This window comes from Pelecanus crispus, chromosome 18, assembly GCF_030463565.1.
Source record: "Pelecanus crispus isolate bPelCri1 chromosome 18, bPelCri1.pri, whole genome shotgun sequence".
NCBI classification, from domain to species: domain Eukaryota; kingdom Metazoa; phylum Chordata; class Aves; order Pelecaniformes; family Pelecanidae; genus Pelecanus; species Pelecanus crispus.
Genome location: NC_134660.1, coordinates 855,828 through 872,480, shown reverse-complemented (window position 1 = coordinate 872,480; position 16,653 = coordinate 855,828). Strand labels below are relative to the sequence as shown.

The following is a 16,653-nucleotide window of genomic DNA, read 5'->3' as shown; positions in this document are numbered from 1 at the left end:
GCGGCTGCGACAGAGCTTGGGGTGCGGGTGCTGGGGTGCCCCCAGTCCGGGCACCCATGGGACGCTGTCCCTTGTGCCATGCGGGCGGAGGAGGTCCCGTCAGACCCCGCTGACCGGCCCAGAGCCTCTGGACGGGGCTGCGATATCATTAACGGCCCCGCCGCGCCGGCGGCGACCGGCGGAGCGCTGGGGCGAGGGGTGCAGGGACAGACAGACGGACGGGGCGTTTGAGGGCATGGAGAGGGACGGACGGACAGCAGAGCAGGGTGCATGGAGATGGGTGCGAAGAATTGAGGCGCCGGAGAGAGCTGGCTGGACAGAGACCGGGCGCACCCCAAAAGCGCTTCGTGGGAGGGCGGGGGGGTCCGGGCTTTGTGTGCCGGCGGAGGAGGGTGCTGGCTCGGCCGCTACCGGGATGCTCCGGGGGCGGGGAGGAGGAGGAGGAGGAGGAGGGACTTGCCGCCTTTTTCTGGCCGCCGCGGCGGCGGTGGGCGGCAGAGGGAGGGCAGCCCGGCCGCGCACCGGCTCTCGGGGGGGTGACCGGCCCCGCCGCCCCTGCGCACCATGGCCGGGCTCCTGCCGCTGCTGCTGCTCCTGCTGCCGGCGGTGAGTGCGGGCCCGGCCGGGGGGCGGCACCGGGGGGGCGGCGGCGAGCCAGGGGGTCCCCGGGGTGCCGGAGGCACCAGGCAGGGGCGGGATGCAGGAGTGCCAGGGCACCGCACAGGGGTATTTGGGGGGTCCCGGGGTACCGGAGACACCAGGCAGGGGCGGGATGCAGGAGTGCCAGGGCACCGCACAGGGGTATTTGGGGGGTCCCGGGGTACCGGAGACACCAGGCAGGGGCGGGATGCAGGGTCCCCGGGGCACCACACAGGGCTATTTGGGGGGTCCCGGGGGTACCAGGCTGGCAGGCATGGAGGGTCCCAGATGTACCGGGATGGAGAGCCCCGAGGGTACAGGGCGGGAGGTCCCGGGGGTACGAGGCAGGCAGATGCGGGGCTGGAGCGTCCCGGAGGCACCGGGGCTGGAGCCGGGGGGGGGCCGGGGGTGCCAAGCAGAGCACTTCTCAGGGCAGAGGGAGGGGGCCCGGGGAGGCGGGTGGTGATGGGGGACCCACAGGGCTGGCTCATGCAGCCCCTCTGATCCTGCTGCACCGAGCTCGGTCACCCCCCTTTACCCAGGATAAAAGGATGACAGCCCTCGCTCAATAGGTGAGGGGGGGCAGAAGCTGCCAACACCCCCAGTGCCCTCATTTCCTGCCGCCCCACAGCCCCAAAGCTCCCTTAGACCTTCCCAGCTCCGAACTCGCTGCCCAGAGCGAAGGGAGAGACGCTCTTCCCCCCGGACGGGCAGAGCCTCTGCGTGTGCCGGAGACAAAACTTCAGGGCATGGGGGGCCAGGGAAGAGGGGAGCGCCCAGAGCGGGCAGCCGGGTGGGCACGGGGGATGGACCCACCTACCTGGGACAGAACCGGGCTTTTGTTGGGGGAGGATTTGACGGGGGTCCCAGAGGTTTAGTCAGGCAGCAGGACACCTTTCGGGCAGGATGTCAAAGCCGGCGCTTTAAGCGGTTTTGTGCAGACTGAGGAGAGCTGTGTTTGCGGCTCCGTGCCGGTCTCCTTCCCTCGTCCAGCGCGGTGCCGCGCACGGGATCAGGCTGGCCAAGCTCCCCAGGGATGCTCACGGCCGCAGGCGGGTGGCAGGAAAGGCAAGAGCTGTCCCAGCCATATGGATTCAAATGATTTCATCCCAGGGAATCACCCACCTCGGGCAGCCCCCCGCCTGCTGTAGTGGGGCTGGGCTTCGGTGTCCCCCAAGTCTCCGCAGCAGCCTCCCCGGGCCAGGGCTGAGCGCAGCCGGGACACCCGCTGCCCTGGGGCTGGCTCTGCCCCCAGGATCACACCCCCCTCACCCAGGCAGGTCCAGATGTGCACCCACAGCTGTGGCCGCAGCCCCAGGGCCACCCCAAACCCCAGGCACCCCGTGGTCATTGGTCTTTACCTGGGCTGCTTGGCCGGCAGCTCCGCATGGGAAGAGGCAGAGCCCTCCCGGTCCTGCCGTGCCGAGGGTTGGCCGGACCCTCAGACCTCAGGCGTGGCTTTCTCTGCTGCCCAAAGTTTGGGGATTGCTCAGAGCCAGGTGTTTGGCCTTTCCTAGACAGGGTGCTTCACCGAGAAAGGCAGAGCCGTCTGTCAGGCTCGTGGGCGGTTCGGATCCAGGCTTGCCGCTGGGCCCATCTCCAGCTGTAGCATCCCCTCCCTTCCCCGCTCCGGTGAGAAGCGATTTTCTGTGCCAGGGCTCCGGAGCTAATGGTGCCACGCTGAACTCCCGCTCCACGTAGCTCCCTCCGAGGCCGTCTCCTCAACCGGCAGCATCTGCTAGGACACAAAAACCTACTGACACAACTCCGAAAGCAATTAAAAGCTTACAGAGGTGTTGCTCGCACCCTCTGTCCATGCCCCCCTCCTTGGTCCAGCTGTCAAAATGCTTTATGGTGTTAATACCTGCGGCTTTGTCAACAGGAGTTGTGTTAATAACATGCACATTTCAGCGGGCTAATGCAGACCATGTGCCCCTCTTATAAGTGTGTTAATCTTTATGGGGGTTTCGGTGCTCGAGACAGAGAACTGAAAGGGAAATGCAGGCAGAGCTGGGGGGTGCAGCACCTGGGACTGGAAGTTGCATTTTCTACAGGATTTAGGAGCACGGGGCAGCGGGGAGGCATCGGCAGCCCTATGGGGAAGGGACATGTGGCCAGAGGGGGTCCCCGGGGATTGCTGCTGGGGGTCCGGGTTTCGCACGGAGGAAGCGGCGTTGCTGGGTCCCATCCCCGCGGGTGCATGGAGCTGCTCGCAGCTGCCTGCGGCGTGGGAGAGCTGGCTGCTGCCGGCCCCAGCTGCGCTGCCCCAGCCTTTCCAGCACTATTTATAGCCAGGCACGTTCGGCTGCTCCTCCAGCCCCGCTCACGGTGCTGCTGCCACAGCCGTGGGGAGGCGGGATGGGGGCAAACCCCTGCCCAAGCAGGGCAGACGTGCTGCAAGCCGGGGCTGCAGGGGATGGAGCAGTGGGGTGGGCTCCAGCCAGGTTTCCTGCAAAGCCCCACAACCCGGATCCATCCCCCAGGAGAGGCAAAAGCAAGCCCCTTCCTCACCCCCAAGCCCATTTCCCAGCTGGCATTTGGGGGTGCTGGGAAGCCCCCCGCATGCCAAGCCCTGCTGCCTGCACAGACGGGGCCCAGCGCCAGCGCAGGCTGCCAGCCTGGGCTGGCAGAGCAGCGCCAGGGAGGAGAGCACATGCTTTCAAGCGCAGGGTAATTGGAGCACTTTGTCATTCAGATGCCTATAATTGGCGCTCCATTGTCTCAGCCGGGCCGGATGATGCACAGCGAGTCCATAACGCCGCATTGTGCAAGGAGGTGGCCAACTGCCTGACGAGGCATCCAGATGCACGGGGAGGGGGAGCTCCTCCAAGCGTTAGCCGAGTTTCTTCCCTGAAGATCAGGCTTCTTTGGATGGCAAAGGGATGGTCCAGCCCTGGAACACACCTGCCTGCGAGCAGAGGCAGCAAAAGGAGCCCTGGCAGAGCTCGGGTCACCACGAGCATCTCGGCAGCCTTGCACGCAGGCAGAGGCGCTTCCTGCACCGCACGGCCCTGGCCAAGAGGTGTTTTGGGGAGCAGCCGTCCTGCAAATGCACCCCACTGCCCAGGCTGCAGGGTGCACATGCAGGGTGGCTCCGACCCCACCGCTCGTGGCACGTTTATTGCTTCCATATGGGACAACAGGTTTCATAAGCAGATAAACTTACTTCCATTAGATGGTAATGTTGGTGAAGCTTGCGTTGCTCCCTTCAAAGTCATCATTTCCATCATGGGGTCCGATTTCCGATCCCCGTGTGCAGGAAGAGTGCTGTGCAGAGCTGCCACCGAAGCTCTCCAAACCCTCCATCCGGACAGGCAGGTCTCCCCACCACCAGCCCGCAGGCAATGCCCTGCCCAGGGTGGGAAGGGCTGAACCCTTCAGGATGGCAAAGCGTTCTTAGAGGAGACAACTCAGGTGACAGACAGGGGCAACAATGCCGTAACCCCACAGAAAACCCCACATCCACCCCAAATACCCGCCAGCCTGGGATGTGGAGACGTAGGCTTTCCTGACCTCCCTCCAACAGCAGCACTCAGCAGGGGCTTTCTTGATGAATGAGATTTGCATAGGAAAGCCATTTCTCCCAAGCCCTGTATTTAATACACGAGCCCGCTGTAGCCCCGACATGGGACGTCCGCCCCGGAGCAGGACCCTACCTGGGTGCGAGCCCCTTCTCCACCTGCCCTTGCGGGAGGGTCCCATAACCAGGGTCGCCTCCCGACTCCGTTTTCTCTCCCAGGGACCCGCCTGGGGCTCCAAGGACAAGTGCCCCACCAAGATGTACACGACGAGCGGGGAGTGCTGCAAAGCCTGCAACCTGGGAGAGGGGGTGGTGCAGCCCTGCGGGGTCAACCAGACGGTCTGCGAGCCCTGCCTGGACAGTGAGTACCCGCTCCCCCCCGCGAAGGGCCACAGCGGGGCTGGCACGGGGCATGGGGGGAGCCTCGGGGACCGTGAGCGTTAGCGGGCACTTGGGTCTCCCCGCATGCATCCTCTTTCCCTCCTGGAAGTGTTGCCTGGACCAATTTGCGCTGTTTGCTTCAACCTTTCCATGCACTGCCCGACGGTGCTGGGCACAGCCCCTGCACCGATCAACTCCACCCCGCACGCAGCCTCCACAGCCCACCCATCTCCGCACTGACACCAGGGTTACTTCCAGCATTTCCCCAAAGCGTCTGCCCCGCAAATCCCAGCCACGGATGCAACATCTTCCCCTGTTTTGGGACGCACTGATGCCAGGCACCATTGCGGATCCCCCTTCCAGCACTGTTCCCCTCCTGATGGCTCTCCGGCTGCTGGCTTGTGGCCAGCGTTTGCCTCTGAAATGTTCCCCTCCCCACACTGACTGCGTTGGTCTCGGATCCAGCCACGGGGATGTCTCCCAATGAGCCACCTGTAATTTTTTTTTTTTTTTTTTAAACCTTGTAAAAACTGCAAAATAAAAGCAAGTTTGAAAGGGAGAAGCAAATCGGTCCCCGAGAGAGGGGAACAGTTTTCTCCTGGCCAGCTCCAGGCGCATTGCCTATGTCAAATGCTTCATAAATGTCGGCTGGAGATGTGTGCCGGAGACCTGCTTAAATGCTTACAGATGAAGTGGTCCAGCTATTACTGTTTAAACAATGCCATGATAGGCATAAGCAGTCTGCCCTTCAAATCTACTGCTGCAAACCCTTTGAAGGCCTAAGGACAAGTATTTGGAGGAAAAGCCGTGCCAGCCAAGCCCAGATACCTCCAGGGATGCGATCTGAAGGGGGAAGGGACAGAGCATGGCTGTGGGGGAGCAAAGAGGAAGCGAAGTCCAGGGCAGGGGGAGAAGCAGTCTAAGCAGAGCAGTACCAGCACGGAGCAGGAATGCTGTCAGGGCAGTGCTAAAAATACTTCTGCTTTCCTGCAGAATCGATGAAGAGCGCTTACCCTTCCAGCGCCTAGCTGCAGGGGCTGAATCCCACCGGCTGCAGCCTCGGGGCTGCTGTGCAGGGTAACCCCACCGGGCATGGCGGGCTCGCTCCCTCCCAGGCTGCAACAGACCCACCTTGCTGCAAGGTGCCAGGGCATCCCCACGAGCCCTTCCTGCCCGGAACCTGGCTGGGGTGCCAGGCTCCAGCTCCCGGGTGTGCAGGGCTGTAAATCCAGAGGGTTACTTTGCATTCCTCAGGATGCTCGGATGAGCCAGTTTCCCGTAACCCCCTGCGCTTCCAGTGGCAGATGGCTTGTCTCTACGATTTCTTTCTGGGAACTGAGGGGATAAAGGGAATTTCCACCCTCCCTGGAGGACGTGGGATGCGGAGGTTATGGAGACACCAGGACTGCAGCCTGGGTGCAGTGCTGGAAGCCCGTGCATCAGCTGGGGTGCGGGTGCAAGTGTCACTGCGCTGGTCTGCATCCCAGCTCCCCCTGCCCAGCCCCACATCACCCCAGGCCAGGCATTTGCATTTTTGCAGGGGGGTTAGCATCAGGCAGCAGCTCTGTTGTGTCAGGGAGCTGAGCTGGAAAGTACCAGGACAAAAGGGCTTGGCCCCTTCCTCCATCCCTGCGGGGACGAGAGAGCAGGCAGGAGCAAACGTTGCAGCCCCAAGGCCTCCCAGCATCTCACACAGGCTGAGAGCAAAGCCCCAGGGCAGCGCTTTGTGCCTTGCTTGGCTTTGCTGCTGATGGGCCAGCACAGCTGAGCGCTCCTGGCCTCCAGGCAGCTGCTCTGGGACCACCAGTCCCCTTCTCCGTGCCTCAGTTTCCCCCACAGCCCTTCACCTGCCTCCCGGTCTAGCAGCTCACAGCCCTGCCACCCCTTGCCTGGGAGTATCTGCTATGCGAGATCCCACTCACCCGACTGCACAGCAGCGTGGCGCACACCCGGGGCAGGGGCAGGCAACTGGCATAAGAAGCAGCACCAAGGGGGCAACCCCCCACCTCAAAGAGGGGGCCAGCAGAGAAACTGGAGAGCCACAGCTGGGGCAAAAGCCCCTGCAAACCCTCCTGCTTTATACCCGCAGCCCTGTCCCAGCTGTAGCCCTTCATTCATTCACTCATTAATGGCAGCATGGGCTAATGCCCAAAGCTCGTCAGCTGGGAGCTGCTGGGTGCCGGTGACCATGGGGTCCCTCATGGGTGCAGGTGCTGCAAGAGGGCAAATGCCCCCCCGGCTCTTCTCTGAGCCTAGAGTGGGATTTTGGGGTGGGGAGAGAAGGAGACCTGCAAACCCCATCATCAGCCCTTGCCGGGATGGGGAGAGGGTTCCTTTGGAGTTGGGCTCGTGCCGGATCGCGCTGCCGCAGGCACTGGGCAGGTGCAGGCAGCCCCGGTCCCGGCAAAATGCCCTGCCTGCCAAGCGTGAGCCGGCGGCGAGGAATGCGGGCACGGCCCTGGGCCGCCGAGATCCCCACCTCCACCCCGGGCTGCCTCTGAGCTCTTGCCTTGGATGTCTTCCCGATTCACCAGCCAAATTGTTTTGCAAAAATTTACTACAACCAAAGCACCACTGCTGCCAAAACCCGTGGGGGCCGGGGGCCTGGAGGACATGGTCCTTGCATTAGCCCAAATGGCCACTTGCTTTTTTTTATTATAATTTTCCCTCTTCCCCCCGCTTGCCAGCCACCCCTGATTGCTGTCTCATGATTTATTTATCCCCCTCGCCAGCCTCCATCGCTGTGGGCGGGAGGGAGGGGGCCCTGTTTGAATCTCAGCTGTAATTGCTCAGCTCAGATACCTTGCTGCCACTGAAAATGTGCCCACTCAGCCGTATGCCTTTCCTGGCCACTTCCCCGCTCTAATGGTGCCTATCAATAATTCAGAATAATGCAAAGGATGAGCCCAGGTTAATGGGAGCTGTGCATGCCGGCAGCCGACCCGGAGCTGCTCCGGCTCTGCTCGCTCGGCCGGGCAGCGGGGCAGGGGCTGCTCGCCCACCCTGCGGCAGAGCCAAGGCGGCAGCGTGGGGCCGGCAGCAGCGGAGCGGGTTCATCCCCAGGGTCCTGCAGTTCCAGGGAGGGCACGGGGCTGGCCCGGAGAGAGGAGCAGGACACCCAGACACAGGCACGGGGCCGGGGGAGATGTCGGGGGGTGGAAATGTCATGGCTGTCGCTGCTCAGGGTTCACCGTGAGCCACCTCCATCCCTCTAACCCTGCCCATCACCAGGGTCTCGGGGCTCTTCATTCCCCTCTATCTTGAAAGCAGCCAAAAATTAAGCACCAGAACAGCTCTGCCCTGAGCCTGTCCATGCCTCAGTCTCCCCTTGGCCGCCCAGGGAAGCTGGAGGCCACTGCGGGTGGGAATTACCATCTCCCACCATCATCCTTGGGAGACAGGCAGGTAATTAAAGATCAGCAGGTAGCTGGATTGACTTCCCGAGGAGCAGGGCTAGCAGAGGGATTGTGCTTGATCTCCCCAACACCTTCTCCATCAAGGAGGCTGGACCTTCCCCTGGTGTCTCGGACGAGGGAAGATGGGGCATTGCGGCAGCGTGGGCTGCGGGGGATGGATGGGAGGCAGCCGAGGCAGGGACAGCAGCTGTGCCCTCCAGGACGGGAGCTGACCCGTCTTCCAGGGCTAAAAATATCTTCAAACACCTTTGGGAGCAGGCAAGGGGAGGGAGGGGGCGCGGGGGCAGCTTGCCGGGCTGCGGGAGGAGGATTGATTTCCCCGGCAGAGTCAGTTCTGCAGGATGAAACCAGAGAGCGAGAAGCCCCGGGGTCAGAGGAGAGACAGCAATTAGTGTTGTAACCTCCTGTTCCCATCACGCCCCATGTCGGGGACACGCGGCCGAGGAGGGGGGCACAGCGTGGCGATGCCCCAAGGGACCCCCCCAGGCAGGATGCGGAGGAGAAAGCGTTTGGGATGCTGGGGAGCAGCGATGGCTGTAGGGTGCCCACAGGGACCATCTGGAGGTCAAAAATGGGGATGATGCTCTGGCTGGGGACAAGAACGCTCGCCCGGGGACACGGGCACCGGGCACTGGGATGGGCACGTTGAGGGCAGCATCCAGACCTGCCCAGGCTGCGGGAGCTCGAAGGCTGGATCCCTGCTGAGCCAGGGAATTGCTGCAGGAAGGGGGCAGCTGTTAATGGGAAGCGGAGCCGGTGGGCTGGGGGCTGCTCGGTGGTGTTGGGGGGCTGCAGCAGGGGACACCGGAGGAGGGGGAAAACGGTGAAAGGGGAGATGGTCCCAGCCAGCAGCTGCTGCACAAGCCCATGTCCCCAGCCCGGCACCATTTGGTGATGGGACAAAGCCAGCGCCGGGGAGCAAAGTGACCACGGGGATGGGGACACCGTGGTGGGACCCTGCTCACCTCACCCTCTGTCCTCTGCCAGGCGTCACCTACTCGGACACGGTGAGCGCCACGGAGCCGTGCAAGCCCTGCACACAGTGTGTGGGGTTGCAGAGCATGTCTGCGCCCTGCGTGGAGTCGGACGACGCCGTGTGCCGCTGCGCCTACGGCTACTACCAGGACGAGCAGAGCGGGAGCTGCAAGGAGTGCCGGGTGTGCGAGGTGGGCTTCGGCCTCATGTTCCCCTGCCAGGAGTCGCAGGACACGGTCTGTGAGGAGTGTCCTGAGGGCACCTTCTCCAGTGAAGCCAACTTCGTGGACCCCTGCCTGCCCTGCACCACCTGCGAGGAGAACGAGGTGATGGTGAAGGAGTGCACGCCCATCTCGGACGCCGAGTGCAGAGGTAACGCTGCCTTTTCTGGGGAGAGACATCGCGGAGGAGAGAGCTGGGTTCGCTGGCTCTCCTGTAGCGCTCCTTGCCTCGGTTTCCCTTTGCTCCGCAGCACTGGGGAGGCAGGGGCATGCCCCTGGGCTCGGAGCTGAGGAGAGGACCCCGGTGTCCAGCTGTGACCCCCAGCCCTCGGGTGTTGCAGCACGCAGCGTCCTACCACGGCAGGGCTTGCCGTGAGCCCTCATCTCCCTTGCAAATGCCCAGCCTCAAGGTGTGCCCAGCCCTTTCCAGCGACTTGGCTGAGCTGCTGGCAGGACGCTGCCGCGGGTGCAGGCACTCTGCCGGGTGGCTTTTGGTGTCCAGGAGCAGTGAGCGGAGCCGAGGGGTTCACCAGTCTCAGATGCCGTGGTCACCACTGCCCGAGCCTTATCAAGAGGGAACTTGGCAACCAATGGGTTTCTGATGGGAATTAACCGCCCTGAAGAGCTGGGGAACCGCCGGCCCCAGAGCCCAGGCGGGTTCGGTGCCCAGGGGAAGGGGCAGAGCGTGGCTCACCAGCAGCAGCCCCCCACCATGCCAGCCTGCACCCCACCGCCGTGCACAGGCCCCCAAGGAGCGGCAGGGCTGCTTCGGCTGGGGACGCGCCAGCTGCTCCTTGGCAGCGGCAGCGTGATTGCCTGCCCGGAGCTCGGCCAGGGAGAAAAGAGCTTTGTCCCGGCCGCTGCTGATTCACAGCGTGGGGGCAGCCGGCGCAGCTCCCTTGAAAGGGTCGAGTAAATGGAGCCATAAGTCAAGGAGCACAGGGCCAGCTTTGTTAGCTGGCAGCGGGGCCCCGCCGGAAACGGCCCTGACAGCCACCGAAGCGCTGCTCCGAAAGGGCAGCGGGGTCCGGCCGGGGGCCACGGCCAGGAGGGCCGGCGGGGCACGATGCCAGCTCCCCGCCGTGGCACCCGCTCCATCCTCGCCGGGCTGGCGGACGGGGCACGGCCCCGGGGGGGTCGCAGGACGAGCCCCTGGAGAGGGTTTGGGGGGGAGTTTGGGAGGGAGCCGGCACCCAGGGGAGGGGATGGGGCAGCCGCAGGTGCGAGCGTTTTCCCGGGGCAAGACAAGACGTATCCACTCGCTCCGTGAGACCTGCCTGGGTGCATCGGGAACGGGGTCACTCCCAAACGGGGCTGGGTTGGTGGGGTACGTGGCTGCAGACAGGGGCCAGGAAAGGGGCAAATACAGGCTCTGGTGCTGCTGGCAGCAGATGAGCCCGGCTCCGTGCGAGCTGCTGAGGCGGCTGGGTTGCCTTACGCGGGTCCCGGTGCAGATGTGCGGTGGATGGGAGGCAGCTGGGGCCGCGTCCCTGGGCTTTGGTACCAGCGATGGGAGCCTGGGGCTCAGTCTGCAGCTTGCACGTTGGGGAAAGAGCTGCAGGACTCGAGCAAACCCAGTGCTGGGAAAGAAGAGCTTACACAGCCACGTCCATGTCCAGCCATGAGCAGGCACCATCAGCCATGCAGGGCAGGGATGGCTTCAGCTCGTCCTGGGGACCAGGGACGCCGGCGCTGTCTGGGGCCAGGGGACAAAGTGGTTTGCAAGGACAAACCTGGGGACAAGGGGATGGGGCAGAGCTGGCACCTCCACAAGCCCCACAGCCTTTGGAAGATCCCTGCAGAGATTGTTGCCCCTTCAACCAATTCACCTGCCACAGCCCGTGCCAGGGCATGGACGGCTGCGTGGCTAATTATCCTCATTTCTTGTCCCCTCCCACCTGGCAGACCTCCACCCTCGCTGGACAACACACACCCCATCTCTGGCGGGCTCCGACAGCCCCGAGCCCATCACCAGGGACCCCTTCAACACCGAAGTGATGCCCAGCACCCTGGCAGACACTGCCACCACTGTCATGGGCAGCTCGCAGCCCGTCGTGAGCCGCGGCACCGCCGACAACCTCATCCCCGTCTACTGCTCCATCCTGGCGGCCGTGGTGGTGGGGCTGGTGGCCTACATTGCTTTCAAAAGGTGGGGGACCAAGGCAGCACCGTGGGCTCGTGGCAGAGGATTTGGGTAGCGGGAAACAGGCTGTGCCCCCTCTCGGAGGTCCCACAGCTGGAGCTGTCACCAACAAGGGAGGGAAGGGGGCCAGGCTGGGTGGGTAGGAGCCAGATTTCCAAAAATGCGTGAGAAATCAGGTGGTTAAGGGTGAAAGAGGGAGAGGGCAGCAGGGTGGGGAGCCCTCATTGCAACCCCCACCCCTCCGTCCAGCCCCTGCTCGTCCTGGCACGCCACGGGCAGCCGTCGCGGCCGATCACGCTCAGCGGCTCATCCCTGGCGCGCTGGGTTTGCACCTGGCTCTGAGCAGGCCAGGGCCGGCTCGGCGGCTCCCCGGGCACCCCAGGGGTGGGGGGGGGACCCACAGGCAGCCCCGGGACCCCTGCGAGCTCCAGCAGCGCAGCTGCATTTTTGCAGCAGATCCATGCAGAAGAGAGCCCTGCCCTGGTCCCTTGCAAAGCTCAGGAGCTCAGCACCCGCTCGGCAGCTGCAAACGCTGCTTTAAACCGATCCAGCTGCCGTCCTAGAGAGGTCGAGGCTGCAGGAGGAATGCTTCTCCCTGGGAAAAGTGGTCCCAAGAAAGGGGGACAAAGCAACAAACCTGCTTCCAGCCTGGGGGATGTTGCCACCGGCTGTCACCTCCCCGCTCCTCTCCCTGCAGGTGGAACAACTGCAAACAGAACAAGCAAGGGGCCAACAACCGCCCCGTGAACCAGACACCTTCGCCGGAGGGGGAGAAGCTGCACAGCGACAGCGGCATCTCGGTGGACAGCCAGAGCCTGCACGACCAGCAGCCGCCCAGCCAGAGCACCCAGGGGCCAGGTAGGGCGAACCGGGTGCTGCAGGGTGGGCAAGGGCACCCTGGGGATGGGCTTAACGCTGCTTCGTCCTTCCCAGCGCCCAAGGGAGACGGGAACCTCTACGCCAACCTGCCGCCCAGCAAGCAGGAGGAGGTGGAGAAGCTGCTGGGCAGCTCCACGGAGGAGACGTGGAGGCAGCTGGCCGGGGAGCTGGGCTACAAAGAGGACCTCATAGACTCCTTCACCCGGGAGGAATCGCCCGCCCGGGCTCTCCTGGCCGACTGGTCCTCCAAGGAGACGGCCACCCTCGCCGCCCTGCTCGCCGCCCTGCGCAAGATCCAGCGTGGGGACATCGCCGAGAGCTTGTACAGCGAGTCCACCGCCACCTCTCCGGTCTGAAGGGTGGCCTCGTGGGGTCCCCTTCCCCCTTCGCCCCCTCGCCTCTCCCCTCCCCAGCACCAAGACCCCCAGAGGGGAGGGTGGGAAGGAAGTGGGGGCTCCCCAGGCCCCCCCAGTTTACGGTCCCGTATGCACTGAGCTCCTGTTTTCGGTATCACCCCCTCCTAACACCGTCTCCCCCCAGCAGCCTGTGAGCGGTCGGGTGCGGGGCTAAGACCCGCTCAACTCCGGATGCCGGAGCATCCTCTGCAGCCCCGTCAGGCTGGGTGGACGGGTGCAGGAATGAGCACCATGCTCTCAACCCTCTCCTCTCTCCCCTCCCAGCCCCTTCTCCTTCCTCCTTGGGGCTCCAGTTCTCCTCCTCCTGCCCCTCCTCCTTGGCCCACCCCGCTGCTATCTCCTGCTTCCCTCCAGCACCCTGAAATCCAGCTGCTTTCCCCAAACCGCAGGCGAAGAGCAGGGCTGGGATGGGCGCAAGAGAGAACTGAAGCTGCCGTACCAGGATTTGGGGAAGGGTCTGGTCCTATGGCCGGGCTGTGCCACGGAGGGGTGGGCTGGGGGAAAGGACTTGGCTTCCAGCAGCCCAACCTACACTGTGAATTTTGGGGGGTGCAGCCCCCTCACACGCTCTGCAGGGCTGCCATCGTTTGGTCTCAGTGGGGAGCGGCCGGGACCACCCCAATGTCAGGGACCAGGCTTCTGGGTGCCACTGCCTCCCTGGTGCTGGAGCTCTGCGAGGGGACACACCGAAGGTCTAAAGGGCTGAAAAAGTGCCTGCCTGTGGTGGGGACGTGACGAAAGGGCTCTGCTCATCCTTCCCCTGGCACCTGCTCCATCGTCCCCAGGCTGCACCGACGCAGGAGCAAAGCCACCCTGCCACGATTGCACTGTCCCACCTCGCCCGCAGACCCAGCTGGGACCAGCGCTCCCGACTCCCTGCTTGTAAGGGCTCCTTCTCCTCCAGCTCTGTGAAGGAGGGCTCAGAAACACCCCTGCGGGCCCTTCACCTCTGTCCGGGTGCACAGTGGGTGCAGCCCGCCCTTGGTGCACCGACTGCCTCCCCGGGGCATCCTCGGGTGGCCCCAGCGCTGCTGTGCTGGGACCCCACCGCAGCCCGGGGAGGGGGCATCGCTCACCGCCTCCACCTCTCCAGAGCTATCAATGGATTTTCTTGGCATATCAGCTCCCCACCCAGCACCCAGCTCCCTCATGGGTGATGCTGGAGAGCAGCCGCCGGGTGGGCGAGCACCCGGTTCCCCGCTGCTGGCTGCCACCAAGCAGCCGGCGCAGTCCTGGGGGACGTCCCCAACACAGCCATGGCTTTGACGTCTTGCTTGCCTGGAGCAGCACGGGCTTTTTGCAGAGGAAGGACTGCAAGGCGAGCTGGTGCACAGCACCGGTGCTGGGTACATCTGCACCTACAGACTCCCCCTTCGCCTCCGGATTCAGCCAGAAACTCTTTCCTGAAGGCAGGAGGTGATTTTCCTCCCCTCTTCAAGGAGATAAGCAAGACTTGTAAATAATGCTGTGTCATTTTACTAACTGCTCGGTATTTCTACGTGTGACGTGGGGTGATGGTGCGGCCTTGGCCCCTCTGCTCTTCCTCACAGCCTTTGTGCCTGCAAGGCGAGCTTTCGTTTTGCAGTCCCAGCCTTCGGTTCCACCTCATTTCTGGCCTTACAGACTCAATGGAGAGGCAGGGAAACTCACATACCCCCAAAATCGCTGCAGCAGGTCCATGAGAAACTTGGGAATGCAGAGGGATTTGGCTGTTCCCAGCGGAGCTGTCAGGCATCGGGAGGGAGAGCTCGGCGCTTGCTGAGGGATCGGAGCCTGCGTCAATAGGATTCGAGCGCCCAGGTCCTTCAAAAGCTTTTGGGAATTTTGCTGCCTGTGCTTTGGGTGATAAAGCAGCACAGGCTGAATCTGCATGTCCAGGATGGGGTATTTGATGCCTCCTGCCCTCGTGCAATGAAAGAGCAAAGATCCCTTTGGAGGAACAACTTTGGCCAGTGGCTGCCCATGCCAAACCCGTTGGTTAGAAACACTTGGCCTTGACGGGGCTGCGAGTCCCATGTCTGAATCCTGACCGTCTCCCATCACTAAAATCCAAGGAAACTGCCCCAGATTTGCAGCTGCACTTGCAGCGGGCGACTCCGGCTTGCGAGCCCCCGGCTCGGGCGCCGGCTCCTTGCAGACCGAGCCATCCACAGGGATGCTTTTGGATGGATTTAAATGTTGGTTATCATCAGGTTGTTTCCATCAATCCCTTTTTTTGGTGAAGCGACTCAAATACAGACTAAGGGTGACTGGAATAAAGTGCCCATCAAAAGCAAAACAAACTGCCCAGTTCAGTCTGACAAGCCAACTTGGCCATACCTTGCCAGCTGGAAATTGCTTTTCTTCAGGACAATATTGCCATGGTCTCAGGTTTCAATTGCCATAGTAAAGGGATTTCCTCAGGGCTGAGGAAACGGAGACAAACTCAGCATCCAAAGAGAAGCCAGGGGATGCCTCAAATCCCTGGTTGCAGGAAATAAATTAAAAAAAAAAAAATTAAAAAAAAAAAAAAACCAAGGAGGGAAAACCAAGCCAAAGTTAGTGCTCGTTGGTATGTTTTCTGTGTCCTTTTCTAATGTTTCTGTTGTACAAAGAACGTGTGGTTCTCCACTCCCCCCTGTGTAATAATACCCATGCGGATTTATTAGGAAGTTTTACGGTGAAGAAGTAGCCGTTGTAGAAGGAGTTGGGGGGCTGGTGGGTGGGGCGTGAGCAGCATGAGGTGGGGGGCGATGCCCGGGGGTGGGGGGCCGCCGTGGCGCCGGGTGGGTAGCTGTCCTTGTGTATCCATCGGATGCCAATAAAGAGCATCACTACATCGGCGTGCCGCTTGGTTTCTCCGCCCTCCCCCCAAGAACTGAGCTTTGTGAATTCACGATAGGAAAGACGGCCTCAGAGCCTTCGAGGGTGGGCATTTTTTCTTCTTCCTTCCCCGTCTTATTTGAACCTTATAAATGGCAGGAATGTGAAGCCTGATCTTATCTGGAGGAGGATTTCTCGGGAGCGCGCGGCGGACACTCAGACCTCGGCCAGGAACGCGGTGTCGGGAGCTCCGCACGACTTGCCCAGCTTTGCACAAGCGTTACACAAGCGGCTGCATGCCGGGCAGTGTCCCAGGCATGCCCCCAGCGCTGCCCACCACGCTGCTGCCCCGCTCCCCGGGACGGCACAGCCGGCGCACCCCGGGAGAGACCTTCGATGTTGGGGAAAAAAAACAGAAAAAGAGGGTAGCTTCCTCCTCCTGCCCCTCCGAGTCACTTCAGCTGCTGCAAAAGAGCATTCAAAGGCTCAGGTCCACTTATTTTGAAGCATTTGCTGCTTTGGGCACACGGCGCCTATTTCTGCACCCCAGTGCTGTTAGCAATGCTGCCCTCGGCACCCCACGGTGCAGGATCAGCCTCCCGGGATCCTACACAAAACCCCCAGACCCAGGGGAGATTTATTTAGGTGGGGGAAAGTTTTTGCAACAAGCCCAGGAAGGGCTTGGAGGGCTCAGCTGCCAGGTCGGCAAAGGGATGCAGGGCACGTTTCTGATGCTCAGTACTCACACAGCCCTCGGGCAGCCAAAGCAGGGGGGAACCCCCCCAGGCACAGTGACAGGTAAAACATCCCCCAAACAAGAGGCTGGCTCTTGCCTCAAAGAGCTTCCGACAGCTCCTAGGAGGGTATGTGCCCCCAGTGAACGTGGGACGTGGGCGAGGGCAGCTGGGACCTCACGGGGCTGGTGTTGGAGCTGTTTCGCCCAGGACTGTGTGTGGGTTTGCACACAGAAGTATTTACACATTGTAGTTTAAGAGCTTGAAATAAGATGCTCAAATGTCACCGCGTTTATTTTTGGCTGGCCTGGGTCTCTCTCTAGCAGGAAACATAACGAGGACCAGGACTGCACACACATAAAGAGCATTCCCTTTCCTTTTTTCAGGCTCCCACACGGTACTGCAGATAAACAAGGGAAAATAATTGCAATCAATCCATTAGGTTTAATCTGCTTCCTCTTAATCCCCACCCTCCCCTGGGAAAGAGACTGGAACGGAGAAGCGGAGCGGAGCCGGGCTGCGAGCGT

General features: G+C 62.4%; 1 protein-coding gene across 1 annotated transcript; it reads left to right on the top strand.

Moving 5' to 3' along the window:
* The first annotated feature begins 415 nt into the window (after nt 1-415).
* Nucleotides 416-12,530, top strand: NGFR (nerve growth factor receptor). The gene is made up of 6 exons (XM_075722989.1): nt 416-606; nt 4,379-4,520; nt 8,944-9,303; nt 11,058-11,301; nt 11,993-12,153; nt 12,229-12,530. The coding sequence occupies exons 1-6, from the start codon at nt 565-567 to the stop codon at nt 12,528-12,530; spliced, it is 1,251 nt and encodes a 416-aa protein (XP_075579104.1). The 5' UTR covers nt 416-564.
* The last annotated feature ends 4,123 nt before the right edge of the window (nt 12,531-16,653 follow it).